Genomic DNA, 26,495 nt, shown 5'->3' with positions numbered 1-26,495 from the left:
ATTGTTATTAAAAATGATAGTTTGCATACCAATAAGATACAAAAAATGTCGTCAACAAGGGTAAATAATTAAGGGACGTAATTTTGAATTGATGAAATTAAATATTAAAATTAGTTTTTGGAATTCCAAACACATACTGTTTCTTTTTTAAACCTAGAAACCCAATTATAAACAAAATATTTCAGTTATCCAATACCACACCCCGGACACTCCATACAAAATGATCGTTTTGACAGTCACACCGTAGAGACTGCAAATGTGTGTGTTAACGCTTTATGGTTGGCACATTTGTGACTAGCGTAAAAAAAATTCTTGTTTTTCTGACGAAATACATCCGTAAACAGCACAATATCTAACCATTTTCTACGAAAAACGATAATCACAAATCCAAAATAATAAAATTACTTTAAGTCAATTTGATTAATGTTGTCAATCTTCGTTGCGTATCGTCCTTGCAGAAAAATATGGCCCATTTTATGTCTGATCGCGCGGGGGTGAGGTAAGTTTAATTTTGGCGGGAGGCGGAGTGTCCGTTCTGTAGCGTTTAGCTACTATTATGTATTCTGTGCCAATACAACAACCAGTTACTTCAACAAAAAGACGGGTTGCACTCCGGGAGTGCCGGCAGAAGTGAAAACTTGATTATTAACGTTGAGCATGTTTGATATCCATCCGTCTTACGCTTTTTCGATCAGGTCACGTGTCCTGACGCGAGTTTAAGATTTTATACCCAACGCTGCTTAAGAAGTTTTCATTTCAAAAATCACAAAAACAACAATATTTTAACTTTAATTCTAAAAACACTCACTTAGCCAATCCCTTAGGCGCACCAGCCGCCCAGGTCTCCGGTTCAGCCGCGCCCAGACCCAAAAGTATCGCCTCTTCGCCCAATTGGTCTGGTGTTATATACACTTCAGGCCATTCTGTGACACCGTCGTCTGATGCACTAAAATTTTATTTGTGGTTTAGTAAATAATTCGATTTAACTAGAGCACGCAATTTTTGGCACGCAATTGCGTACATACGTACGTATAGTGCAGTCTGATGCACCTAAATATTATTATAAATTGAGTAAAATAGTTTTTTAGGCTAAATCAGTGTCGCAAACAGTAGAATTTTATTGCTAATTCTGAATATCAATATTATTAATCGTAATTTAAGTAATCTAAGCATCTTCTATTAAATTACAAAGAATTTTTCACGTTGTGATAGATAGACCACTATACTGCATTGAGAATTAAAAAAAAATCGAATCTAAATCTAAAGGCAAAGGCTAATCCTTCAGTAATCTCATGTAACAAAATACGTCTAAAACATGTTATAACTTAACAACATTCTAATCAAATCATGTAAATTTTATTTATAGTTATCATCTTTTCAAATATTGAATTATAACAATAATATCCAAAAAGTTAAAGTCACAAAATGTACGTACAATGAGTTGAAACTACTGTGGAAGCTAGGGATATAAAAGCACACATTCACAAATGCGTTTCAATTGAATACAGGGTAAAATGTATATTTCTAGTGTTATATACAATATTCAAAAAAAGACGTGTGACACTCGGGGACTGCCGCGGTAAAGCTATTGCATGCTATGCCTTCAAGCCACACCTCCGCGCCCGTCCCCGTGGGGAGCGTGAGGTTTTTCGTTACGCAATTTCTGGATTCGGTCCCCGCGCTCAAGGCCCGCGATAGAATCTATGCAATAGCTTAAAAAAAATATTTTTTTACCCTGTATAATATCAATACTACAAGAATATCTACAATAAATAAAATAAAAATGATAAATATGAAAGTACTCACTTGCTTTGATCGTGTTTATGATCAGAGCCGTCCTTTTCGTCATTGTAAATACTTGTGCTGAAAGAGTAGGTATGGCTATGAGAATCAAAATAAAATTAATTGGAGACGAATAACGACATATATATTAACCACTCCATTTACTAATTTTAAAGTACTTGATTATTCCGTGAAAGAAGCTAAACACAATTTAAAGATAGAAGCTGAAATTACTTTAATCATAAAAGAAGGTAGTTGTAAATATATGTCGTTATCAAAATCTATTGAAATTTGCAGACAGGGGCAAATAACAGCCGACTCGACAAATGATATCAATGAAACAAGAGGTTTTTCAAGATTTACAAGACAAACCAATACAATACTATAAGATTCGTAATTTGTAGCAAAGCCTAAATAATAATAAGAAGCATTGAAAGATGCTCACAAGACACCATTAAAAAAAATCATGCAAAATTTATCATTCACAAAATAATTAAATATTGATCGTAACAATTATTGATAAAAATTGCCTTTCTCATCGTTCACAAGAATAATCTATTTTTCAGACGCTGCAACTTTAACAATATTTTTTTTTTTTTCGAATATATTCGAAAGTAGTTGAGGCAAAACACTCGATTATATTTTAAAATTATTTATATTCATACACAATCAATAAAAAAACAACACTTATATAATAACACATTCTTCATTAGTCACATAAAACTTGAGACTCCGCAAACTTAATCTGGATTTTCTGTCATCAAAATAAAATAAACGAAAATCAAAAAACAAAAACGAAACAACAAATACAATAACATCAACAAAATACCATCAAGACTTCAACACTTACTACAACAACGACTTTTTAAAGAAGTTTCAACAAACTACCTTCAGAAATAGAAAGATACACAAGTAAGGCTTGAAGATGATCGAAAAAGAGGAAAGTTTTGAATTCGATATGACTATGATGGAGAAAACGACTTAAATCTATTAATGTTTTTTGTGGTTTCAGAATGACTTCACAAAACTTTCAAGATATCGAAAGGCATAAAATATTATTGCAGGCAAATTAAAGCAAAGGTAACGGGCAAAATACTGTTCCTTGAGGAACACCAACATTACAGTTCACTGCGATTATTTTAATTCGCTGTGTCCAAAGTAAAACTACTTAAATTTTTTGATAAAAATAAGTTCATATGTAAACGCTATACGAAAACAAATAGTAAAAAATCTATTTAAATGAATCCCAGTATAAACCATACCAAAAGCCTTGCTATAAACCTATACAGTTATTTCCCAAACAGAAACTGGACTATCAACTAATCAAGAAAATCTTTGAACAATTCTAAAACCACCAATTCAGCAACAAAGACTAAGAACATAAACAATAAATCAACGTCAACCTAACAATAACCTGCGAGAGATGAGAACGTCAATGACGGAAGAGATAGGTCAAGACGATGGTGTGATTATCCACGTATAGATATTGATAATGTTTGTGTGATAGGTGTTAATAGTTACTTTTTTTATATCTTAACGTTAACTTTACATTTAAAGTTAAATTATTTTTATACTCATTAGTTTTTATATCTTAGAAAAAAGGCTAAACTTTGTTTACTTCTTGTTCAAACTTTTCTGTTACAAAATTGACTGATCGCATTTATCAGTCACATTAAAATACCTAAACTATGCACCAATTATTGATAATACATTTTAATCTGCGCTAAAAATATAGCCTGAAGATTGATACTTAAAGTGTCCGTACTCATTATTCTACACTAAAACACCCCTAAGATTCTATACCTTTTACTTCAAGTATTTATTCAAGTATTTATACCCATTTCAGTTTAATTTCCAATATACCAGAATCGACCCTTTCGTTATTGTTCTTAGATTAAGTTTTAAAATTACTTTATGTTAGTCTGTAAGGTCATATTCAATAGGTATGCACAATTTATTGTCCGTTACCTAAATGAAAAATTGCCAAAATTTATTTAAACCCTTGTCAATGCCTATTTTTCAAGCCTATTCACATTTTTTTTTGCCTAACTTTAAACGTGCTTTGAATGAACTCTTTCAACATGACACCAAAAAACAGTATATCTATAAGTGGACGATGACACATGACAGATGTATGTATGCGTTCGATACGTAAGACTTACTGCACGCCCAGTTTGGTGGCAACGCGCCGCCACGGCGAGTAGCAGCCGCTCTTCTTGCTGCGCGAACGTTTGACGTTAGAGTTCGGTTGGATAGATTGAGATGTGCGTTTTGTATCGAATTGAAAAGTTTTAATTAGAAATTTTGTAAAAAAATTAAGGTATTCTTCTGTTTTGGTGACAAATAAATTCGATCTTAATATGTCTATTTCTGTATCTTCTCTCGATTATAAGTATATTTTTGGTCAATTTTGAAGTATTTTTAACGCACAAGTGTATTTAAAAGCATAATTATAAAATTAAGTATACTTGCCATTATTTACAGAATAATTTAAAATGCATGATGCATTTTGGTTAAAAATTATGCTTCGTAAGTATTAGATTTTGCAAACATAAAATCATTTTGCTAACTGCTAATCATAACGAAGAATTTATTTATTAAATCTTAAAAAATAGTTTTTCAGACAATATAAAGTGTTTAAAATAATTTTCATCTTGATTATGCTTCTATCTAAGATATCAAAATGTATACACCTCAATCTATCCAAATTGATTCCCTTATAAGAAGACATTCAATCACCAGGAGAAATAAATAGAACCAAAAAATGAAAACGAGGAAACACAGCTTCCAAAAAACAAAAGCAAAAATCCAACTCAAAGAAGGCGTAACTAAGAAAGGAAGACAAAACAATAAAAAGCAAAATACAATAATAATATATAGCTCCGTATCAAAAATGAGTTTTTAAAATGTTACTTCTGAATTCACTTCAACAATTTTTTATGTATTCCTCAAAGAAATCTCGCAAAAAGCGAAAACAGAAGTACCTTTTAACAAAACTCATAATCAAATGTTGAAGGAAAAAAAAATGATTGACCATTATAAATATCTGAACATACTTGTGTATCTTCTTATAACAAAATCACGTTTCAACGACAAATTTAAAAAGAACATCACCTATATAATATTGAAATTCGATAACTTCACCATATCTGCGATAGGCACGCAAATAAATTTTAAATTTGCTTTTAATAGCAAAAAATGGCGACGTCCTTTAGGCGTCCAGCTATAATCCTTGCAATGAAAAAATAAAGCAGCAAAACATATGCCATATAATAATATAATAAATTTAAAATTGTACTCAAATTATTGACAATCTCGAATAAATTACAAAAAGGAACTTTTATTTACATGTTATATGGTATATAATAATAATAATAATTGGATATAATTTATAATCTGTGGCACTCACCTATTCGAGTTCTGTGATTGGCCGGAAACGGAACTTCGTTTGCTGCTTTTTCCGCTGCTGGCACTTAGAGATTTTCCTACCGTCGTCTAAAATATATAAGAGCTTTTCAATAAAAATAAATAAATTACATATTTTTTCAATACAGTTCTTAATTTAAAACCAAAAAATAAATAACTGAATATTCATGTATGTCTATACAGACTACAATTTTTTCATTGTTATTCTGCCATATCGGAACAATACCTATTAAAAAATTATCTTAAATTGTTTATACAAATTATATAGGCAAAACATACCTTTGATGATTTAGGTTTATTGCACTCCACAATATAATCTTTGCATATGTTTTGATGCACCGTCATTGTACAATCTGTGGAAAATGCAATTATAATTATGCTATTCGAGGAATTTGCATGTTCCTTAATTTCATTTTAAATGATAAATTCATGTGATTTAACTGATATTTTAACTAAACACTTGTCCAATTGAGAGGCAAGTAACTAGGAGGCAGAAAATGTACCTTTTTTTATCATATTTTTGAGAAGTAGTTACATAGTTTGATTCAGATAAAGATACTTTAGTGGGATAGAACACACACACACACAAACAACCACATTCACTGAACAAGGACGGTTAATTATATCGGCGATCAATAGTACACCTTATTTACCTTATTTGGAAAAAAATAGCCTGTGTGCCGAGCACATGTGTCAGAAGTGAAACTTCCTTGGCATGATTCAAACATACGCCTCTCAATCGTCGCCTTACTCCATGACGTGACGATATTGCCATGATCCGACGTTGAAATTTTACTCTCAACGCGCCAAAAGAAGTTTCACTTCAAAAAGAAATAGAAAAATAATAGAGATAGAGATAAGAAGAGCTCGAAAAAGTTTAAAAATAAAAAAAAAAGACGGGTTGCACTCCGGGAGTGCCGGTAGAAGTGAAAACTTGATTATTAACGTTGAGCATGTATCCATCCGTCTTACGCTTTTTCGATCATGTCACGTGTCCTGACGCGAGTTTAAGATTTTATACCCAACGCCGCTAAAGAAGTTTCACTTCAAAAAAAAACCTTCAAAATTAAAAAAAAACTCACTATCACAGTACAACGCAGGCTTGTCGGCAACTTCCCGTTGACACCAGTCGCAGTGCCCGCCGGCCACCGCCGCCTGCCACACGTGAGCCGCTTTGCGAGATTTATCCTGCGATTTATTGCCATTTTAATTATTTATATAGGAAATGAAATATTTTAATATTTTTTAAACTGATTATTGTTAAATCTAAATGTATGTGATTTAAATATAGCATGACCTAAATAATTGTATTGCAATACCTCCTTAATAACTCAGGCCCCGGAATCACAGACACAATAGAAAATCTATTGTGTCGTGGACCGATCCGGCCGTTCGGGGCTCAATGGGTTAAGATTGCTAATATGTATGTAAAAATGTATTGGTATGCAATAAATAATTTGAATTTGAAATATATGTGGGAGTTTTCTTGTTATTTATTATTTTTATTGATTTATGTATGGAATTTGTCTCGGGATATTGTAATTTTTAATCGACAGTAATTTTATAAATGCAAAAGTCTGTCTATCTGTTAAACTTTACGGTTTAACCAAAGCATCTGAATAAAATCTTAATATTTGTAATTTGTAAATAACTTAGTCTAAACTGTAAATTACTTCAACAACAATAGAGAACTAAACTACACGTTCATTTCATTCATTCATTTCATTCACGTTGAATAATTAAATCAGTTAATGTTTATTTCATTCCCTTTAGAACTTTCAGTATATTTTAACCTTACCTTTTTCTTCCTGAAGAATAAACTGCCTCGCTTCCGTCGTTTTTCAGCATGGTGGTCGTAGGCCGCCCTGTATAAAAAATCATTTAATAACAAAATATTTAATAAAACTTCAAAACTAAGCTTTATTATAACGAATATAATATAAATAGACGAAACCACACTAAGCAAAGCTCAAAAGCATGCCAAATTTGAACAAAAAAAAAACATTTTTGCTTTTATTTAATACCAAAAATTATTTATTTAATCGCTAACTGTGATAAAACATGATCAAAGAAAAATAAACCTTTAACACTTTACCTAAGGTGCAGAATAATTTTATTGTCCAATTATTTGAAAAATAAATATTTCATTATCTTATACATATTCCCGCTACTAGAAAATGTGTTCATTTTACTTACAGTTTGGAGCTGCACATTTGCCCTGTAGATTAGATCTCTTCAAATGGATTAACAACTAACCTTTGCTTGAACTAGAAACCGGAGATTTGCACATTGCCTACATTCATTATACTTTTGAAAATTTTCTTTCTTATTTACTAATGAATTTATAGTAGAAACTCCGTTGACTAGCTTGTTAAGGAACTTTTATATCCGAGTCTTATTTTTGTAAATTATCAGTTTTAATTTTTATCGATTACCTTTACCAGCGAACTGCTACAAACCACTGCACTTCTTTCTCCATGTACCACGCGAACACCGTTTAAAAGTATCCTGTACTGTAGTACCCTGCACCAAAAAACTTGACAAGCGCGATGCTACAGCACTTGTACTACTTACTGCTCCAAAAACGCCAATCTATGCAATCCCAGATGCTCTTGATGCGTGTTGTTTCTTCGTCCAGTCAATTGCGTCGCTCCAACAGTAGCGGTGGACGCATCTTCGTCGCTTTCCGTCTCGCTCGCACCTCCCGCGGAGAGGCTGGCACCGAGCGGGACGGGTATAGGCGGGGCGGTTTGTGAGTGCCGGGTGTTTTATATTTTTTAACTAATTGCTAAAGACTGATATAGCAGTTGTTTCTTTTTTATTGGTTTTGTGCTTTTGAAAATTTTGATTTTAAAGTGAAGTCCCATGTCCCCAAGTGGGGTAAGGGGCAGATGCATTATACCTACATCTGTTTCACTGATCGATTTTATTTAGGGACAAGTAGGTGATCAGCCTTCTGTGTCCTGCCAGACCAAGACATTTTTTTTTCTTCGTCTCCACCGGGAATCGAACCCAGGACCCCTCGGTGCTACGCTCACGCGTCAACCACTGTACCAAAGAGTCAGTCAAATCTCTTTTTATTAATCTATTGATTGAAGAGTAAAACAAATCATTTATACACGGGTATAAACAAAAAATATGAATTTAATAGTAATCATAAAAATATAACTAGCAATAAATATCTGCCTAAATATATTTATCTACGTGGACTATATATAATTTCAAAAACAATAAATTCGAATGCAATAGTATAAAAAGTACTAGTAAATTATTCACTTGGCAACTCACAAACAACCCCATGGTGCAGACAAAACAAACAAACAAACAAAAACAGACCAGTTATAGTATTTAAACTGGTTACACTGTGCTGCGTAAACAAAATTGCCAAAGCGTTATGTGCGCTCACAACATTTATACGAACATGCATTTTATTTATTGATATCAAAAAACAAATTCTCTAAACATGCTATAATTTTTAAGCAGCTGTATTTTAAATGTAAATTTTTATGCTTATGAAAAAAATCATGAAATCTGGTAAATATATTCTTTTTAAATTCAGTTGTTCACAGAAAATTTTGATATTAGAAAATTTGCTAAAAATTGAAATACCCTGTGTTTGTGTAATGTGTATATTTTTCACAGATTGATGCTTACTCATTTGTTTAAAAATCAAAAAAATCTAAATCATTGTGTTACGTTAAAAGACAGTATAATTATGTGTTGGCATGAGCATTATCAGTGCGTTTATGTATGTACCGTTTGTATATCTTCACATATATATTAAATCTGTGAATGTGTGTTGTAAGTGCATGTTCCGTCCAAAACTATCTAATCATATGCATTGGTGTGTCTATATCCCTATCTTTATGTGCGTGTGTGTGCTACCAGTATATTTGTGCGTCTGTATGTATTATGTATCTGCGCGTATACAGTGGTGGACGTTTAATTAGAAACACGTAACACGATGAAGTATTCATCAAATTTATTTAACATTTGTGTATTAACGTATTAGAGATTAAGGATTATTTCATATGTAATAGAACACCCGTTTATCTAGTTTTATAAGAAATTGCTTAATTTGAATCAAACATAAGCTTAAATTAATAAAATTAAACAACTTTAAGTGAAGTCTGATTTCCGACTATTTTCAGTCTGGACAACAAATTAGAAACAGCATGGTTTGAGTGTTCCAAAGTTAAAACCTGTTGAAATGCCGCCTATATTTTTTTCTTCTACAAATATTTGCACCGTTTTTTAAACATTCTGTCTAAAAGTTTCTGAAAATTCATTAACTTTGCAGTAAAAATGGGTAAAAGTAAGATTGGTGACCCATTAACAAGAAAAATAATTTTAAGTTTACATTTTGACAAAAACTAGAGTTACAGGAAAATTGCAAATCATTTAGAGTATTCGATAAAAATATATTCAATGCTATAGTTTATTTAAAAGTTCTGATCAAGTGCCTAGAAAAGCTCGACCATGAAAAACCACTGCTCGCGAGGATAGGCAAATGATTCTTTTGGCAAAGATGGTTCCATTTAAAAGTTGAAATTCTATTATAAAATTAGTTTTTTCCAAAGATGAACCTCGCAATGTGTCGATGAAATCAATTTGCAGGCGGTAAGTCGAGGCAAAAATTTTTGGGAGAGACGCCAGGAAAGTGCAGGTTCTTACTAGGCAGTACAGCGACAACAACGATTTTCATTTACTAAGAAATATTGCTCGTGGACAGTCCGCCAGTGAAAAAGTTTTATTTTTGGACGATACTAAAATTCATTTAATCAATTCTGATGGCAATTGCCATCTTTAAAGGCTCGTCGTTCAGTTAACCAGGCCTTAGATAATAAATAAACAGTTCAGGCTTCAGCATGGCGGAGGAAACATTATAGTATGGGCACTAATGGGGTTGTTTTTAGATTGTTATAATCTTTATAGACAACAACGGCTTTACAACGTCGTGGCTTAGATTGTATGAGATTTTAACACGTTTGCAAAAACATATTTCCTAATACAATTGGAACCTTTAAATGGATCCATCTTTGCGAAAAGAATTATTTGCCTATGCTCGCGAGCAGTGGTTTTTCATGGTCGAGCTTTTTTAGGCACTTGATCAGAAGTACCATGCTGTTTTAAATAAACTGTAGCATTGAATATCTTTTTATCGAACACTCTAAATGATTTGCAATTTTACTGTAACTCCAATTTTTGTCAAAATGTAAACTTTAAATTATTTTTCTTGTTAATGGGTCACAAATCTTACTTTTACCCATTTATACTGCAAAGTAAATTAATTTTCAGAAACTTTTAGATGGTATGTTTAAAAAACGGTGCAAATATTTGTAGAAGATAAAAATATTGGCGGCATTTCAACAGGTTTTGACTTTGGAACACTCGAACCATGCTGTTTCTAATTTGTTGTCCAGACTGAAAATAGTCGGAAATCAGACTTCACTTAAAGTTGTTTAATTTTATTAATTTAAGCTAACGTTTGATTAAAATTAAGCAATTTCTTATAAAACTAGATAAACGGGTGTTCTATTTCATATGAAATAATGCTTAATCTCTAATACGTTAATACACAAATGTAAATAAATTTGATGACTACTTCATCTGTTACGTGTTTCTAATTAAACGTCCACCACTGTATGTACTTGTTCATGTGTGTGTGGGCAATTGGGCATGTTCCATCCGTTACTATCCCTTCATATGCATGGGCTGTATGTATGGGCGTGTCGTCATTTACACATCAACATTTATATGTATGTGTGCGCACGCTATTCATATCCAAATTTATATGTGCGTGTGTGTGCTACCAGTATCCTTGTGCATCTGTATGTACATATTATGTATTTTCACGTATATGTTCGTGTGCGTGCGTGTGCGTATCAACTCTACCTATCTCTGTGTGTGTACACCCAGTGTCCCTATACGTCTGTATGTACTATGTATGTGCTTGTGTGCGTGTAAATGTGTCTGTATTGGCTGTGTGTGTGTGTGTGTGACTCACACATTGGGCGCGGGCGGGGCCTGCGGCGGCTGCACGGCCGCTACGATGCTCGGCGTAGAGACGCTCTTCTGTAGCGGGAGCCGCGCCAGTAAGCGGGAACTGGTGCTCGATGGTAGAGCCGTCGTAGCGCCGCGTAGAGCGGCCGTTACTTTTTCGAACTCTTTCTGTTAGTGGGAGGGGATTTTTATGTTTAATGATACATTTTAATAAATATAATTTATCAATTAAAATAGTACATTGTACCTACTGTTTGCTTTTATACTATTTGCTATCACGGTCGTATATAAGTTACAAAAATATAAATCATACTTTTTTGATATTTGGCATTTCAATAGCATTTCGCCCTTAAGTACTTTTATTACATATTCAAAATTTCATAGCATATATTTAACGAAAAAAATGACGTTTTTAAACTACCCTCAAAACCTAATCTGAGAAATACATGTCTAAACATAATATTTATTTCACAAGATTATTAATTATAATATAATACATATCATTAAAAACAATACTAACAGCGAGATCGTTGTCATTCAACGAGTGTGTAGAATGCCGTACTGGTCTTGGCACTTCGCCCTCCGACTCCATAGATGATAGAGACGCACTGTGCCCATTAAGCGCACTGAAAATAAATAAATATTTCAGGACAATTTTCACACACGGCACGATATGATCCCATACTAAGCTTTCGCTTGAGTTATGGTATCTATATACATACAGTGGTGGACGTTTAATTAGAAACACGTAACTCGATGAAGTAGTCATCAAATTCATTTAACATTTATGTATTAACGTATTAGAGATAAAGTATTATTTCATATGTAATAGAACACCCGTTTATCTAGTTTTATAAGAAAATGCTTAATTTTTATCAAACGTCAGCTTAAATTAATAAAATTAAACAACTTTAAGTGAAGTCTGATTTCTGAGTATTTTCAGTCTGGACAACAAATTAGAAACATCATGGTTCGAGTGTTCCAAAGTCAAAACCTGTTGAAATGCCGCCAATATTTTTTTATTCTACAAATATTTGCACCGTTTTCTAAACATTCTATCTAAAAGTTTCTTAAAATTAATTTGCTTTGCAGTATAAATGGGTAAAAGTAAGATGTGTGATCAACAAGAAAAGTAATTTTAAGTTTACATTTTGACAAAAACTGGAGTTACAGGAAAATTGCAAATCATTTAGAGTGTTCAATAAAAACATATTCAATGATATATTTTATTTAAAAAAGCAAGCTACTTCCGATCAAGTGCCTAGAAAGCTCGACCATGAAAAACCACTGCTCGCGAGGATAGGCAAATGATTCTTTTGGCAAAGATGGATCCATTTAAAAGTTCAAATTTCTATTATAAAATTAGTTTTTTCCAAAGATGAACCTCGCAATGTGTCGATGAGATCGGTTCGCAGGCGGTAAGTCGAGGCAAAATTTTTTGGGAGAGCCCCCAGGAAAGTACAGCTTCTTACTAGGCAGTACAGCGACAACAACGATTTACATTTACTAAGAAATATTGCTCGTGGACAGTCCGCCAGTGAAAAAGTTTTATTTTGGGACCAAACTAAAATTAATTTAATCAATTCTGATGGCAAAGGATACGCGCGTTGTTCAGTTAACCGGGCCTTAGATAATAAATAAACAGTTCAGCATAGCGGAGGAAAAATTTATTATAGTATGGGCACGTATGGGGTTGTTTTTAGATTGTTATAATCTTTATAGACAACAACGGCTTAACAACGTCGTGGCTTAGATTATATGAGATTTTAACACGTTTGCAAAAACATATTTCCTAATAGAATTGGAACCTTTAAATGGATCCATCTTTGCGAAAAGAATTATTTGCCTATGCTCGCGAGCAGTGGTTATTCATGGTCGAGCTTTTTTAGGCACTTAATCAGAAGTACCATGCTCTTTTAAATAAACTGTAGCATTGAATATCTTTTTATCGAACACTCTAAATTATTTTCAATTTTCCTGTAACTCCAGTTTTTGTCAAAATGTAAACTTAAAATTACTTTTCTTGTTGATGGGTCACAAATCTTACTTTTACCCATTTATACTGCAAAGCAAATTAATTTTCAGAAACTTTTAGATGGAATGTTTAAAAAACGGTGCAAATATTTGTAGAAGAAAAAAATATTGGCGGCATTTCAACAGGTTTTGACTTTGGAACACTCGAACCATGATGTTTCTAATTTGTTGTCCAGACTGAAAATACTCAGAAATCAGACTTCACTTAAAGTTGTTTAATTTTATTAATTTAAGCTGACGTTTGATAAAAATTAAGCAATTTCTTATAAAACTAGATAAACGGGTGTTCTATTACATATGAAATAATACTTAATTTCTAATACATTAATACACAAATTTAAATAAATTTGATGACTACTTCATCGTGTTACGTGTTTCTAATTAAACGTCCACCACTGTATATATTATATAACGATTCAGTATAAAATAGAAACAAATACATAATTGCTTCATACTTTGAAACTGCAAGAAAAGACAACAATACGTGCTAGAGCACTTTTTCTTGTAGTTTTAGAAAGAGCATCACCACCCTTGCTAGTAATAATCATATTTCATACAAAACTAATTGGGCCCGGAATTAAAAATTAAGTGTTATTCGTTAAGGAGCTTTCTAATAGGAAAATAATGTTCAAAATTGGTCCAATTTTACGACTAAATCTATACAAACAAGGAACCAAAAAGATTTTTTCTATTTATAATATCTCTTCATCTATCTTCGTACCATACAATTAACGAATATCTCGTTAGACAAATAAATATAAACTAAACGTGTTCAAATGTTTATATAAAAAATTGGTTGTCTATAAAGTCGGTTTACTGACGATAGTTGAACGTGACAACGTCCAATTGTGCTTCTTTGTCGCTCGTTCCGCGCTCTCGCTCGCACTTCAAGCCTTACATGGAACGCCTCAGAGCGAGGTAACGCCGCATGAGTCATGTTTTTTCGTGCGTGCAGCCGGCTTTCTCGAATTATAAGACGTTGTCACGTCAAAAAATAACTTCCCCGGTCGTTTATATTGTTACAATACATATAAAACACTCACCCTCTATGTCGTTGTTCACAAGGCGGTGCCGGTTCGAGCGCCGCCCAAGAACTGCGTCTACCTTCATCACGACGCTCCCATGAAATCCATTGTCGAGATTCCCCTGGAAGTGTTTTTATTTTAAAATTCACAATTTGTGATCATAACATTACTTAAAATAACTTGATAAAAGCATTTAAAACAAATTAATATAATACATGATTAAAGTGTTATATCTGTAAAAAAATAAATGAAACGGCACTTGGTCAGTGGCAGATTTTATTTATTGATAGTGTGAGAATAGTTTTTTTTTAATCGTTGATAAGATAATTAAATTATTCTAAAAGATTTATTTTTACAATTTAAATATGCAATGAGCTCTTAAAGTTTATTAAACACAGCCTGAATGTTAAAATAATTTAAAACCTAAATCTTATCATTTAAATAATATGTAGTCCATAGCGAAATTAGGTGCTCCAAAAATCTAATAAAATAGCAATTTTCGAACAAAAAAAATACATATATACACTTACCACTGCCCTTCCTACTCTGCGGGTAGAAATCCAAATGCGTAGGCGACGAACATTCAGTTTCAACGACGCCATCTTTGGTCAGTGACGGGCACGACGTACTCAGCCTACTGGTGCCTGTTGCCTGCGGAATTTATACCTTATACATATGGGTGTAGGATTTAAAATTGTATTATCCTTGTGTATGTTGCTAAAGGATAAAAATTATATGATATTTAACGAATTCGATAAATTTTGCATTATATTGCTATAGGTGTTCTCAGGCTTAAAAGTCGTGGTATTGATAACTGAACAACCAAAATAAATGGATATTCTGTTTATTGTAATTTATCTCTATGTCAATTATTATAAGTATAATCTGAACCATAATTTTAAATTTAGTACATACGTTTCACAACAACAGTGTTACAAGGGCTTCAGTTCAATCGAACTACAAATTATTCATACATAAATTATAAACACAGAATTTGCATGTTTGTTACGCTTTCACGCAAAAATAGCTTATCGGATCTTTATAAAATTTGGTACAGACATTGATTATAGTCTGGATAAGCACATAGGCTTCTTTCTATCCTGGTACCATGCGAGTGAAGTCACTTTATCCAGCTATTATAAACGTACATAAGCACAGGCTACCTTTCTATCCGGATACCACACGAGCAAAACCATGGAATCAAGTTAGTCTCAACTAAACTTACCAATAACGGCAAAGGCGCTGCTCTCATCCGCTGCACGGCTGCATGCAAGCGACGTAATTGCTGCAAACTGTCGTCTAGTACGCCTGGACTGTGCGGAGTCACACTTATGGTGGGCACCTGGGACAAAAATACTTAGAATAGTAATCGGGAAGACTGTAGTGGAAAAGTAAGTTACTAGTTTTTTATAAGCTGTTAATATATGACAGTGTTATTGGTGGCATTCGGAAAATCTAACAATTAACATCACTGAAAAGAAATAGTACCGACTATCTGTTGTGCAGTATAAGAATTTAAAACAACGAAGCTGCCAATAAAATACATATATTTTGAATGACTACTACTGACTGCTCAAATTTTGCATAAGTCTCCAGTGAGCTTAATTTTCTGAATCTTACAAATTATCCAATGTACAACCTAATACTTAAATACCGGTACGCTAATCATATAAACATTCGACTTTTCAAATATATTATCTTAGAAACCTACCCGAATCAGACCCACATCAATAAACAGAGCAAGTAAATAAAATCAAATGGCCGGCCAGACTACCTAAATGGCAACTCCGTCTCGACCTAATTCACCGGATAACTAATGAGGGTGTAGTCCCTCGTTACATTATCAGTCCACTCCCGAATTCTGAGCACTCCCGCAATCAATCTTAACGCGACAGTCTGACACTCAACACTTAATGTGAACATTAATCTTGAGGTGTTTTATGGAGCGAAAAAGGAGAGTGTTTTGATTAATCTTTGGCAAAAGTTCAGGATAATCGCATGTTAAGATTAGGTGTATTAATAACTAAACAACGAAAACAGAAATAAAGGAATTCAATGCCATTATTATTGTGATCAAGTAGTCTACTTGAATGGAATTCGAAGTTTACTCAATTCAAATTCGTTTATTCAATCAAAAACTTAACCTAATCTTAGAGCTAAAAACATTTAGGTGCTAACCGCATTTTGATGAGAAGTAATTAGGAAAATTAACGGTACGAGACTGTCATCTATGCTTAGTTACCGGCATTATAATTGATAAGATATAGGACTGAAATCAATTTATCAAATCATCTCAGTTACAATTCAGCACCAGCAAATTATCCACGGTCAGAATATATTGAAATTTAATTCCTAAAGCAACATAAAAGAATGGTTTCGTGTTGAAATTAAATTACTACTAAAATAATCGCTAAACTCCTAAACTTGTCAAAATAAAACTGTCCACATATTAAGTCTACCTGTCCTCCTTGATTATAAGCTCCTCTATTATTCCTCACCTGTGCTCTAGCCGCAGCCATGATGGGAGGTGGTGTAGCTGTCACGTGCTCCGTGACTTCGTCTTCACTGCTGTCCGATCGACTGTCGGAGCTACCACCGCCCTCGTCTGCAATAACAATGTATATACGTTAGATAATATTATTAGTAGGTACAGGTGTTGGTTCCCGTTTTAATGTTTCTGGTATTTTCTTTGCCTCAAAACGTTTTGGAGAGGATAATGTTGATATTTTAAAAATGAATAAACGACCTACTGTCTACCATTACCGTAATGGTAGACAGTAGGTCGTTTACAAATCAAAACAAACCTAACACTATAATCGATGAAAACACAAACGGAAACACGATAGACTTATAAATTATGAAAACTCTTAAATCAATAACACAGTACCTAGAAATTATATATTTTTCCAACTATCTTTTCATTTTATACATATTAATATGTCCTCTTAAAACAACTTACAAAACCCGCAAAATCTTTATCTCCCTATTTTCTAATAAGATATCAAGCAATCTGGGACAAAATGGGCATCTATCTCTTATCTCCAGCTTGTTTGCAGTGATTTCAAATATCTGCTATTGATTCACATAAGCATACTTACAATATACTTCAAACAAATAAAAACTTATCAAATAACGTTCAGTTCAACCCCGTAACATTTCCAATATCCGGCGAGCGAGTCCCGTCCGCCATTACGTGTAAACACGTGCCGTTCAGAAAATGGCGGATCTATAGCGTCTATAGTTTGCCGCGGAAAACTTTGCGTATCATTCCATTTGTTCCTCATTTGTTATTTACGTTGTTGTCGATTTATTCGCGGCTTACGATCAATTTTATTTATTACTTACAGCAGATTATTAATGTATGTTTGTTGTTTTGATAGCGGTAATCATTAAAAGTAACGAAGCAATTATAAAATTAATTATGAACGATTAAGAAATTATACAGCTTGATATGAACATTAATGCATTAAAATGCACATCAAAGGGTAACGAAGAACTTTTTTTTAAATTTTCGATGACACAACGTCTATACTTTATTATTTATCTCGGAACAAAATACATGTTAAACAAAATGTAACATTACAAAACTAACATTAACATTAGCCTTGTCTCACTTGATTTGATGCCATTAATTTGCATCAACATCTGCCTCATAAATTTTTCTATATTCTTTTAAATTTAAAACTGCATATCGATGATTACAAATGAATTGGGTCCAATTCTAATAAAGTTTTCACTAACCACAATTCATGTCATGTAAATCAGAATTAAACCTTAATCCAAGCAGAGACTAAAATATTTATTAATTGTCTGCATTTTATTGAAAAGAGGTCAGAAGTTCACATTCTAATTTAATTTTGAATCATCTAGCTCTCGTAGTTGTAGCTAGTGCATAATTATTAAGCCAATTCTTATTTCAAGGTATCTATTTGTAATTTACATAGAGAAAATTAAATTATAATCGTGTTTAAGTGAGTATCTATACCTACTTAATAAAGACTTAAGAATTTTTAAACACGATTAAATCTTAACTAGGTTGAATCTTGTTTAGAATCCGTTTCAGCAGTCTTAAAATCCAAGAGGAGGTAAATAATGAAGACAATTAACTGAAATTTTTAAAATATAGGTCGTCGCATATTCGATCGTTAATATTAATGAACTACACAAGCTCTTTTAAATTGCACTCGATGCTCATACAAACGATATAACACATGCATAATGTGACCCGCATTTCGTTAGGGCAATAAAAAGTACACAAATACTTTTTATCGCTGAAAATAGTGTCAGATATGTAATTGCATTTAAATATGCTTTGCGTATTAAGAACAATGGCTATAAACTAACAATTAGTAGACCAGATATTCTATTTACGAACTGGTAGCGCAGGACGCTGACGATAGCCCACGACGATAGATGAAGAGGTTCGATTACCATCAAAACAATATTGTGTAAGATAGTCATTAATTGAGTTCTCTAGTTTCCATACCATAAACTTATACCACTTTTTAGAAAATAAGAGGACTATTATATCAGACTTCAGTCATTTTCAAAACTCTAATATCCAAAACCTACGACTAAATCGTTCCTTTTTTTATTGTAGATAGGGAAGCGCTTGGCCACAATCTCGCCAAATCGTTCCTCAATCTCCTATAAACGGTACGGTTATTAATTACCAAAACAAACCGACCTTTATCTAAGTAAATAACGTATTCAATTAAGCCAAGTTTTCCGATAAGGCCGACCTCGCGATCGAGCCCTATTGACCTGATCGATGTAATCTAATTACGATGTATACCCACTTTGGTTAAGATTCTGTCTATAAATCTATATCACTTTCTATACAGCTAGTAAATAACTTTAAAGAGGTAGTATGGTAATCTATAAAACATTTTATTGAAAGTTAGAGGTAAGTGTCCATTTAGTATTTACTAATTTAAGGGATTATATCGCTTCCAAAGAAATATGTCCAGTTATAGATACAGTGCTCCGAACCTCAAGAGATCAATGCAAACATTCTGATGAGAGAGAAACTAAAAAAGAGCAGAGCTAATAATGAGAAAATTAATAATATGGTTGAAATCACTAACAACCAAATACGTCATCAATGAAAATCGTCAATAATCAGTATCTTAGAAAAAAATCCAGCAACACCATCCCTTAATCAATGTAAAGCCAATTCAATTTACAACATAAGCTCTAAACCCAGTACCGAAAACCTCCGTAAATTGAATATTAAAAATTCACAGGAACAAAGACATAAAACTGCCCTGACTGCAGGAAATGTAATCATCTGCTGACCTACTTTTTTGGTCAAGGCAACATCGGATGTAAAAACTAATGGGGATGAAGGGGATGTGGATTATGGCTTTGTAAAACTTGCGCTTTAACGTTAGGGAAAGCTTGCTTGTAAATGAAATAAAAGTAATGTTAAGCCTAAGAACACAATGAATTTACTCTACGTCTTCTATTTACACTCGAAACTAAGTAGTAAGATAAGATTTTTCCCTTTTCTCTAAACTGTTGAAAAATTACGCGATTGTTATGTCAGTACCTTTATTCTTACCTTCTATCAAATAAAAGAATGGAAGAGCAATGTTTTCATTTATTTATAGTTCATTATTAGCTGAACAAAAAATAATTATAGGTCTTTCGCTACAATCAAACCTTAGCAGCCTTTTACAATAGGCCAAACAAACTTGACATATCAGGTCCACATATACAAGACTTATTATGCTCCACATAATAAAATAACATTGCTTTCAGTTCATATTATTTCATGTCAGTTCACAATTCGCACACTCGCATCACCCGGACATTTGAGCCCTCGTTACATTCAACAATCGAGGCACGAGGAAGCCTCTGACGTTCGCGCAGCGCTGATGGAAATGAAATAGCTGTCAGCATTTATGAGGACCTTTGTATTACGCTTCGAGTCGACGGTTTTATTTCCATATTGCCTTTTCAAATGTTTTCAATGCTGTTCCATTTGTGTACAAAGATAAGAATATAATACAGAAGCTTGATACGTTATTTTTTAGTTTTCTAGCCGTGGCACGTGAATACACCTGCGGCAAAAGCAAGTATTTTATTGTCGTATACGTGAACTACAAATCTGTCAATTGGTTTTCGCAGGAAAAGTAACAGACCACACATAGGGATAAAATTTCGCATTTAAAATATAAGTAGGATAGTAGGATACTAAGATTGAGAAGCTGCCATTAATTATCATAAAAATGGGAAAGATATTATTGACTTTCTGAAATTCCTTCCCAGAATATTACCGCCTATCTATGGCCATGTATAACAGTTAGTAATCTGTGGTAAGGTGTAGTAAACTCAGCAGTTTACAAGCCACTTGCGTGACGGCGAAAGGTTATTTAAAGCCTCCTATATCCACATTATGTGACATCAACTATGTTAAAGGCTTAACACCATTTGAGTTATATTTAAACCTCACACTAGGCGATATAAATAAGACACTGCAATATACCTGATCAACTACATTATCTAACATTATTTATTCTTATCCTACCTTTCCACTCGTGGCTTAGACAGCGTTGTTTATAATATAACTTAACAAATTATATACTAAAACCTTCCTCTTGCAAAAAATCTAGTAAAGTCTAGTAAAAAATCACATCAAATCAGGTACGTTATTTTCATACATAGCGACACAGGCAACGAGAAGCGACTTTGTTTTCTAACTATTCAGTGAAGTCATGTATGGTAGAAATATAATGAACATGTGTGTCACCTGATACCGTAATATTTCCAAAGTTATTGTCACGCTATACGAATAAATTCTCATATAGGATGGAGTTACAGGATACGAAGAAAGTAAAGGATATGAGCTTCCGGAGCTGACACTCTACAAAGCTCACTTATAAAAACGATTAATACCTGATTAGTTGTATATTTTGTGCCTTGTCTCGATGATTTGTTTCCAAATAGTTTTGCTGGGTCATAGCGCATAATATTATGCTAGGTATTAGGGCTGCTTATTACTTAATGATATGAACGTAAAAAATGTTATCAAGACATTTTGTTTCATTAAGATACGACGTACAACCCCGCATTTATTTCAGCGAATGGTTTAGCATTCTATTAAATATTGAGCTCTCATTACAAAATGAACTTATATGCGTAAATATCTTCCTTGAATAGCGACTACAGTATCATGGTATAAGAAAAGAAACATGAATATAAACTTCCTTTGAATTCATAATAGATTTCGATAACTTAACGTTATGAGTTAACTCAATAAATCATATAAATCAGAGCTATTCAAATAACCGAGGGATGCAACGCCTTCCGTCCGCCATCTTGTCCACCCCATGTCAACAAGATAAAACATCCCGAATATTTATCTGAATGAAATGTTGCTTGAATTTTCTCTTATAGTTAGTCAATATTTCAGTATACAAAAACATTATATTATGTGTCACATTTTTTGTACGTATTAATCTAAATTACTTCGCGACTGCTGAGTCTTTGACAACCCTACAAATAACACCGATAAATCAAATTAAAATCGCAATTTCATCGTTTTCCTCAATTTACAACCGTTTATCCATACATTTGGTTCATGTAGAACAAATTGAGCAATCCATTAATACTCTTTTTTGTCGAAAATATCTCATAATCACCTCGGTTGTACAATGCGAGGTTTTTCTTATGGGAACTAAATGTATCTCGACACACGATCTAACGTTATTGGGTTTCAAAACTGTGCAATGCGCACACAGCGATCGGATTATGATGTTACATTTTAATTATACTATTTATGTTCAGTAGACAGCTTCCACATATCTTCTTCAATTGATAGTTTTTTATAATTCGAAAAGGAATAAACACATCCCTATCCTTACTTATAAAAAAATGTGTGCGTGTACACACACGTAAGAAGTGACACTTCTTTATGACCTTATTTTTCAAAAAATAATTTACTATATGCAACTTTACAGAAATACGTCGAATCACGCGTGGTAGGGAGAAGAAAAAGATGGCGCGTAGCGGAAAATGTCACGCGTAACGAAAAAATGTTACACTAATTTTTTTTCCAACCCCGATAAAGAAGTTTCACTTCAAAAAACGCAAAAAAAAAGTGTTTTATCATATTTCACGCGGAAACGGATTCATTTCGATTTCACGATTTCATCTACCTCGCATTCAATGAAATAATTTTTACCGCGTCGATACATCTCATCCCTATGGGGAATCCCTTTGACCACACGTGCGAAGCCGCGGATGGGAAGCTAGTGGAGTATAAACGGTACGATAAAAGGGAGACACGAATTAATGCATATTTTTTACGATCGTAAAAGTAACAATTTTATTAAAGTTTGGGATTAATAAACTGCTACTATCCGAAATGCGTTTCATTTCAATTGAAATGGTGTTTAATAAATATTTTAACACAAAGATAATATTATGGTCATGGGTAGCATTTTTAATAAATTATTGAATTGCTAATTCCAGCAGGATCTTTACTGAAACTAGTTATTTTTCAGAGTTTTTGGGTTCTTTACTTTTTATAAACAATGGAGATAGTAAAACAACTACCAGATGTATAGTTATCGGAAAACTAGTTTACTGTAGCTACGCTTTTCTTCAGTAAACTATTAGTATCTTATATTTGGTACCTATTCATTATTATTTTTTTGCCATTTGTTTAAATAATGTACTTAGATCGATCGTTATTGTAGTTTTTATCCCTTATCAAGTACATTTAAAATCTGATATAATTGTTTATTTATTTATATCGAACAAAAGTACATAAGGGAATACATATAAGGCCGACATGAGTCATTGTTCATAAAACGATATTTAATAGTGTTTTAATGATACGCCATTAACTGAGACCCTTTTAGACAAAAATAAATGTATTAAGTCGAATTTTGTATTGGTTGGTACAACTAAAACCAATTTTAGAGACATGTACTTAAATTAATTTAGAAAAAATAGCCGAACGTCAAAATTAAGAAAAAGTTAAATAAGAAGAGTAAAGATATATATGCAATGGCAAACTTATAAACTGATGTAGAAAATTTATAACCAATAACCATTAAAAAGTTATATTATACCAAGGCCAACAGCTATGACGGCAGACGGAGCCGCGTGGCGAGGCTAGTAACAAATAATTTGGAAAATCCAAAAGTGCACGCCTCATAATTTTTTTTAAATAAATATTTATTAATTATTATTTTTGTTTATTTAATAACAATTAAACCACATCGAATCAGACCCTGAAAAATGAAAGGGTTCTATTCCTGAGCATACTCAAGCGTAAGAGAAAAAAAAAGACTCGATTAGTAAAGTATTTCGGTCGCTATCGTGTTAACAAGAAAAAGGATCCGCACATACAGACACACGGACGTCCAAGACAGAACTTTTTTAAACTGTTTTTTAACTAGTTTAAATAACAAAAATGACATCAAAAATATCATGAACGTTAAAAATAGTGTTTTTTCTTAATATGTGTGTGTATGTATTATCTTACAAGTGCAATGTTTGATACATAAAGACATTTTAAGTTTGAAAAATCAGATGTTTTGCGCGAAGTGACAGTAGTACCCACCTCAACGCTTCGCTTATGAGGCGTGCAATATACTACCAGATAGAATCTTCCAGAAATATTTTATCACATGAAATTTCAATTACGCAGGTACTTTTCTCTTTTCATAGCTAAGTAATACGCACTTTGTTAAAAATAATCAATCAATCAATATTTAAACATGTACAAAAGTATAATCAATAAGAAGTTTTTATCCAACTAGACTTACATCATTTATAATCAATAAATGATAACTACTTATATCAACATGGCATCCATTACAAATCGGCTGCCGTACCTCCATTTTGTATTCATTGCCAAATTTAAAATTTAAATTTTTTATTTATGGCTAAGAAATGATAACATAAAATAATAAGAACTATTTTTTACTATCAATTACAAAATAATATATATATATATATATATATATATATATATATATATATATGGCGTTTTTTTTTGCAAATTACATACTTGTGTTATATTATATAATATATATATATATATATATATATTATATAATATAACACAAGTATGTAATTTGCAAAAAAAAACGCCATTTATACACATAATTTATATAAAAAAGTCAATAATCATTATATCAATTTCTATTAAATACGCTCTTGAAAGATACATACATGTTACCAAACATCGCGGATGACTAAGCTAAATCTGGCCGGCTCCTGCCATCACCATTTTACGCTGCACCGTGGACCATATAAAATGTCGCCTTACGTAACCCAGCGGGCACATCTAAAGAAAGCGCAACAAGTAAACTCTACAAGTACTGTATACATACCGAGACCCGGTTGTTCACATTTTCTCAGCCAACTAATCTAATATCAGTCCTTTGTGCCACTTTTTTTTTCGACCCAATGTCGCGCACATATCCGACCTCTTCGCGAAATTCGAAATTTATTGTCAATGGCACATCGCGGTTTGATTAAAAAGTATTTTAACCGGTTTTATTTAAATTTGGAAGGCGTTTTGGATATTTGTTTCAATTTTTAGTTCGGCGCGACCTGCTCGGAGAGGCAGCCGCCTTCCCTTTGTGCAGGGCTCGGTGATGGCGCCTGCGCGATATTGATCCGCCCAAGCCGCTACGGGCTGAATAGAACCTCAGTATAGCTAGAAACTCTGGCTAGACGCTCTGGATGGGGAACCTATATAAGCTAATGAAATATTCACAACGATTTGAATACGCTATGTACTACTCCCCATTCGACACCCCTTCGATGATGTGAAAATAATATTGGCTTTGTTATGACTGCCGCTAAATTTGTATTTTTTATATTTTCGCATCTCTCGAATCCAATATGAAAACTCGAAACAATACTTTTCTTTAAGAATTAAAGAGATAAGATAATAATTTAATAATAAAACGTATTATCGCTACTACAGTCAATCTTTTACTTAAATATCTTCTGATAAACATAAAAAATCGCAACAAGAATAGACGTGATGGCAACATTACATAAAGACGTTAAGAATTATTTCAAACATTTTTCAAATTCAATGAAGGTAGTTCTTAAAAAATCATATTCAGTCGTATCAAACAGTCATTGCGAATTATTTACTTGTGTATAAACTTGTGTTTTACGTGATGCAGGCAAAATTTATATCACCTTTTTACAACACATTGGAAAACTCAAGTTAATAAAATTTAAAGTCTGGTCAGTTGCAACTCTAGGGGTGGCCATGTTCGGTTATACAGCAAGGTATGTCAAATTTTAAGTCTAGACTAGGGGTGGTCATAATTAGGTATACGGGTATATCAAAAGGGACGCTACCCTTGATCGATCGTTCCAATATGCGCAGCATTGCAGTTTATGAGTTATCGAGTGCACTTCCGCGCAATGTACTAGATACATGAACTTGTATATCGTAACTATATTAACGTATATGCCGAAGTAAATAACTGCCTCCCTAAATTGGGAGGGTAGGGTGCATCGAGCCAGAATAATGACGAATATTACGTTAGGGTTGTGCTGTTTGATTTCAGATCACAAGAGATTACTGGTTTAATGAACAACGTATGAGGGTAGTGCTCAAACGAAATTGCCACCCTTCGAAAAAATTGAATTGAATTGAACGTGTGAGGGTAGAAGCAAGTGGAGTTTGGTTCGATTTCCGGTAGAGTCAAATCTAAAAATTCTTTAGCAAAGCACTGATCACCTAATTATTTGCATTTACTCAACCATAATGAATTCAAATTGCCTATAGATTCTTTTTTTTTTAACTTTTGCCACATACAAGGCGATTGACAGGGTGATATATAAATTCAATATACATTTTTAATCTGCTACTTTTATCTCTAAACATGATTCAGCTAATATTATTCACTTCCTTAGATAACTGGTTAAAATAAGGCGAGGTGTAATCTATCTTTGCAGACAAACTCATCCAGATACGTTAAATTTTTCTAGTGCGATTGGGTAACAAACATCGCAATTTCAAATTCTTTTATATCATTTTATTAAAAAATTAATTAGCAGTTTAAAACAGACAAAAGTTGTGAATCCAATTTTCACATAAAACACATGTGACATGAAAACTATAAGTAAATTGTATATACAAAATTATTCATAAAATCAAAAGCAAATAAAGCAGCCATAACGAGATTATTTAAAACCATACTTCTAATGTAATAATTATCATAATAAAAGGCAAAA

At 32.9% G+C, this 26,495-nt stretch overlaps 1 protein-coding gene across 2 annotated transcripts in view; it reads right to left on the bottom strand.

Moving 5' to 3' along the window:
* cyst (rho guanine nucleotide exchange factor 18 cysts) overlaps window positions 1-26,495 on the bottom strand; it is a 55,927-nt gene that overhangs the window by 27,213 nt on the left and 2,219 nt on the right. The window contains exons 3-14 of one of the 2 annotated variants that reach the window (XM_090115047.1): window positions 16,769-16,875; window positions 15,496-15,612; window positions 14,801-14,921; window positions 14,289-14,391; window positions 11,732-11,837; window positions 11,216-11,379; window positions 7,007-7,073; window positions 6,291-6,396; window positions 5,488-5,561; window positions 5,192-5,277; window positions 1,807-1,863; window positions 809-946 (exon numbers count right to left, since the gene is read on the bottom strand). In XM_090115047.1, coding sequence (XP_089971173.1) covers window positions 809-946; window positions 1,807-1,863; window positions 5,192-5,277; window positions 5,488-5,561; window positions 6,291-6,396; window positions 7,007-7,073; window positions 11,216-11,379; window positions 11,732-11,837; window positions 14,289-14,391; window positions 14,801-14,921; window positions 15,496-15,612; window positions 16,769-16,875 — 1,246 coding nt within the window. Of the gene's footprint in view, window positions 1-808; window positions 947-1,806; window positions 1,864-5,191; window positions 5,278-5,487; window positions 5,562-6,290; window positions 6,397-7,006; window positions 7,074-7,782; window positions 7,924-11,215; window positions 11,380-11,731; window positions 11,838-14,288; window positions 14,392-14,800; window positions 14,922-15,495; window positions 15,613-16,768; window positions 16,876-26,495 lie in introns of those variants that run through there. The other variant, XM_090115046.1, reaches the window with a different exon arrangement.

The sequence above is a fragment of the Colias eurytheme genome, chromosome 22, assembly GCF_061535395.1.
Source record: "Colias eurytheme isolate Ceu_HAF_F1 chromosome 22, ilColEury1 Martin Lab GWU primary, whole genome shotgun sequence".
NCBI classification, from domain to species: Eukaryota; Metazoa; Arthropoda; class Insecta; order Lepidoptera; family Pieridae; genus Colias; species Colias eurytheme.
This window is presented reverse-complemented; position numbering and strand designations above follow the sequence as displayed.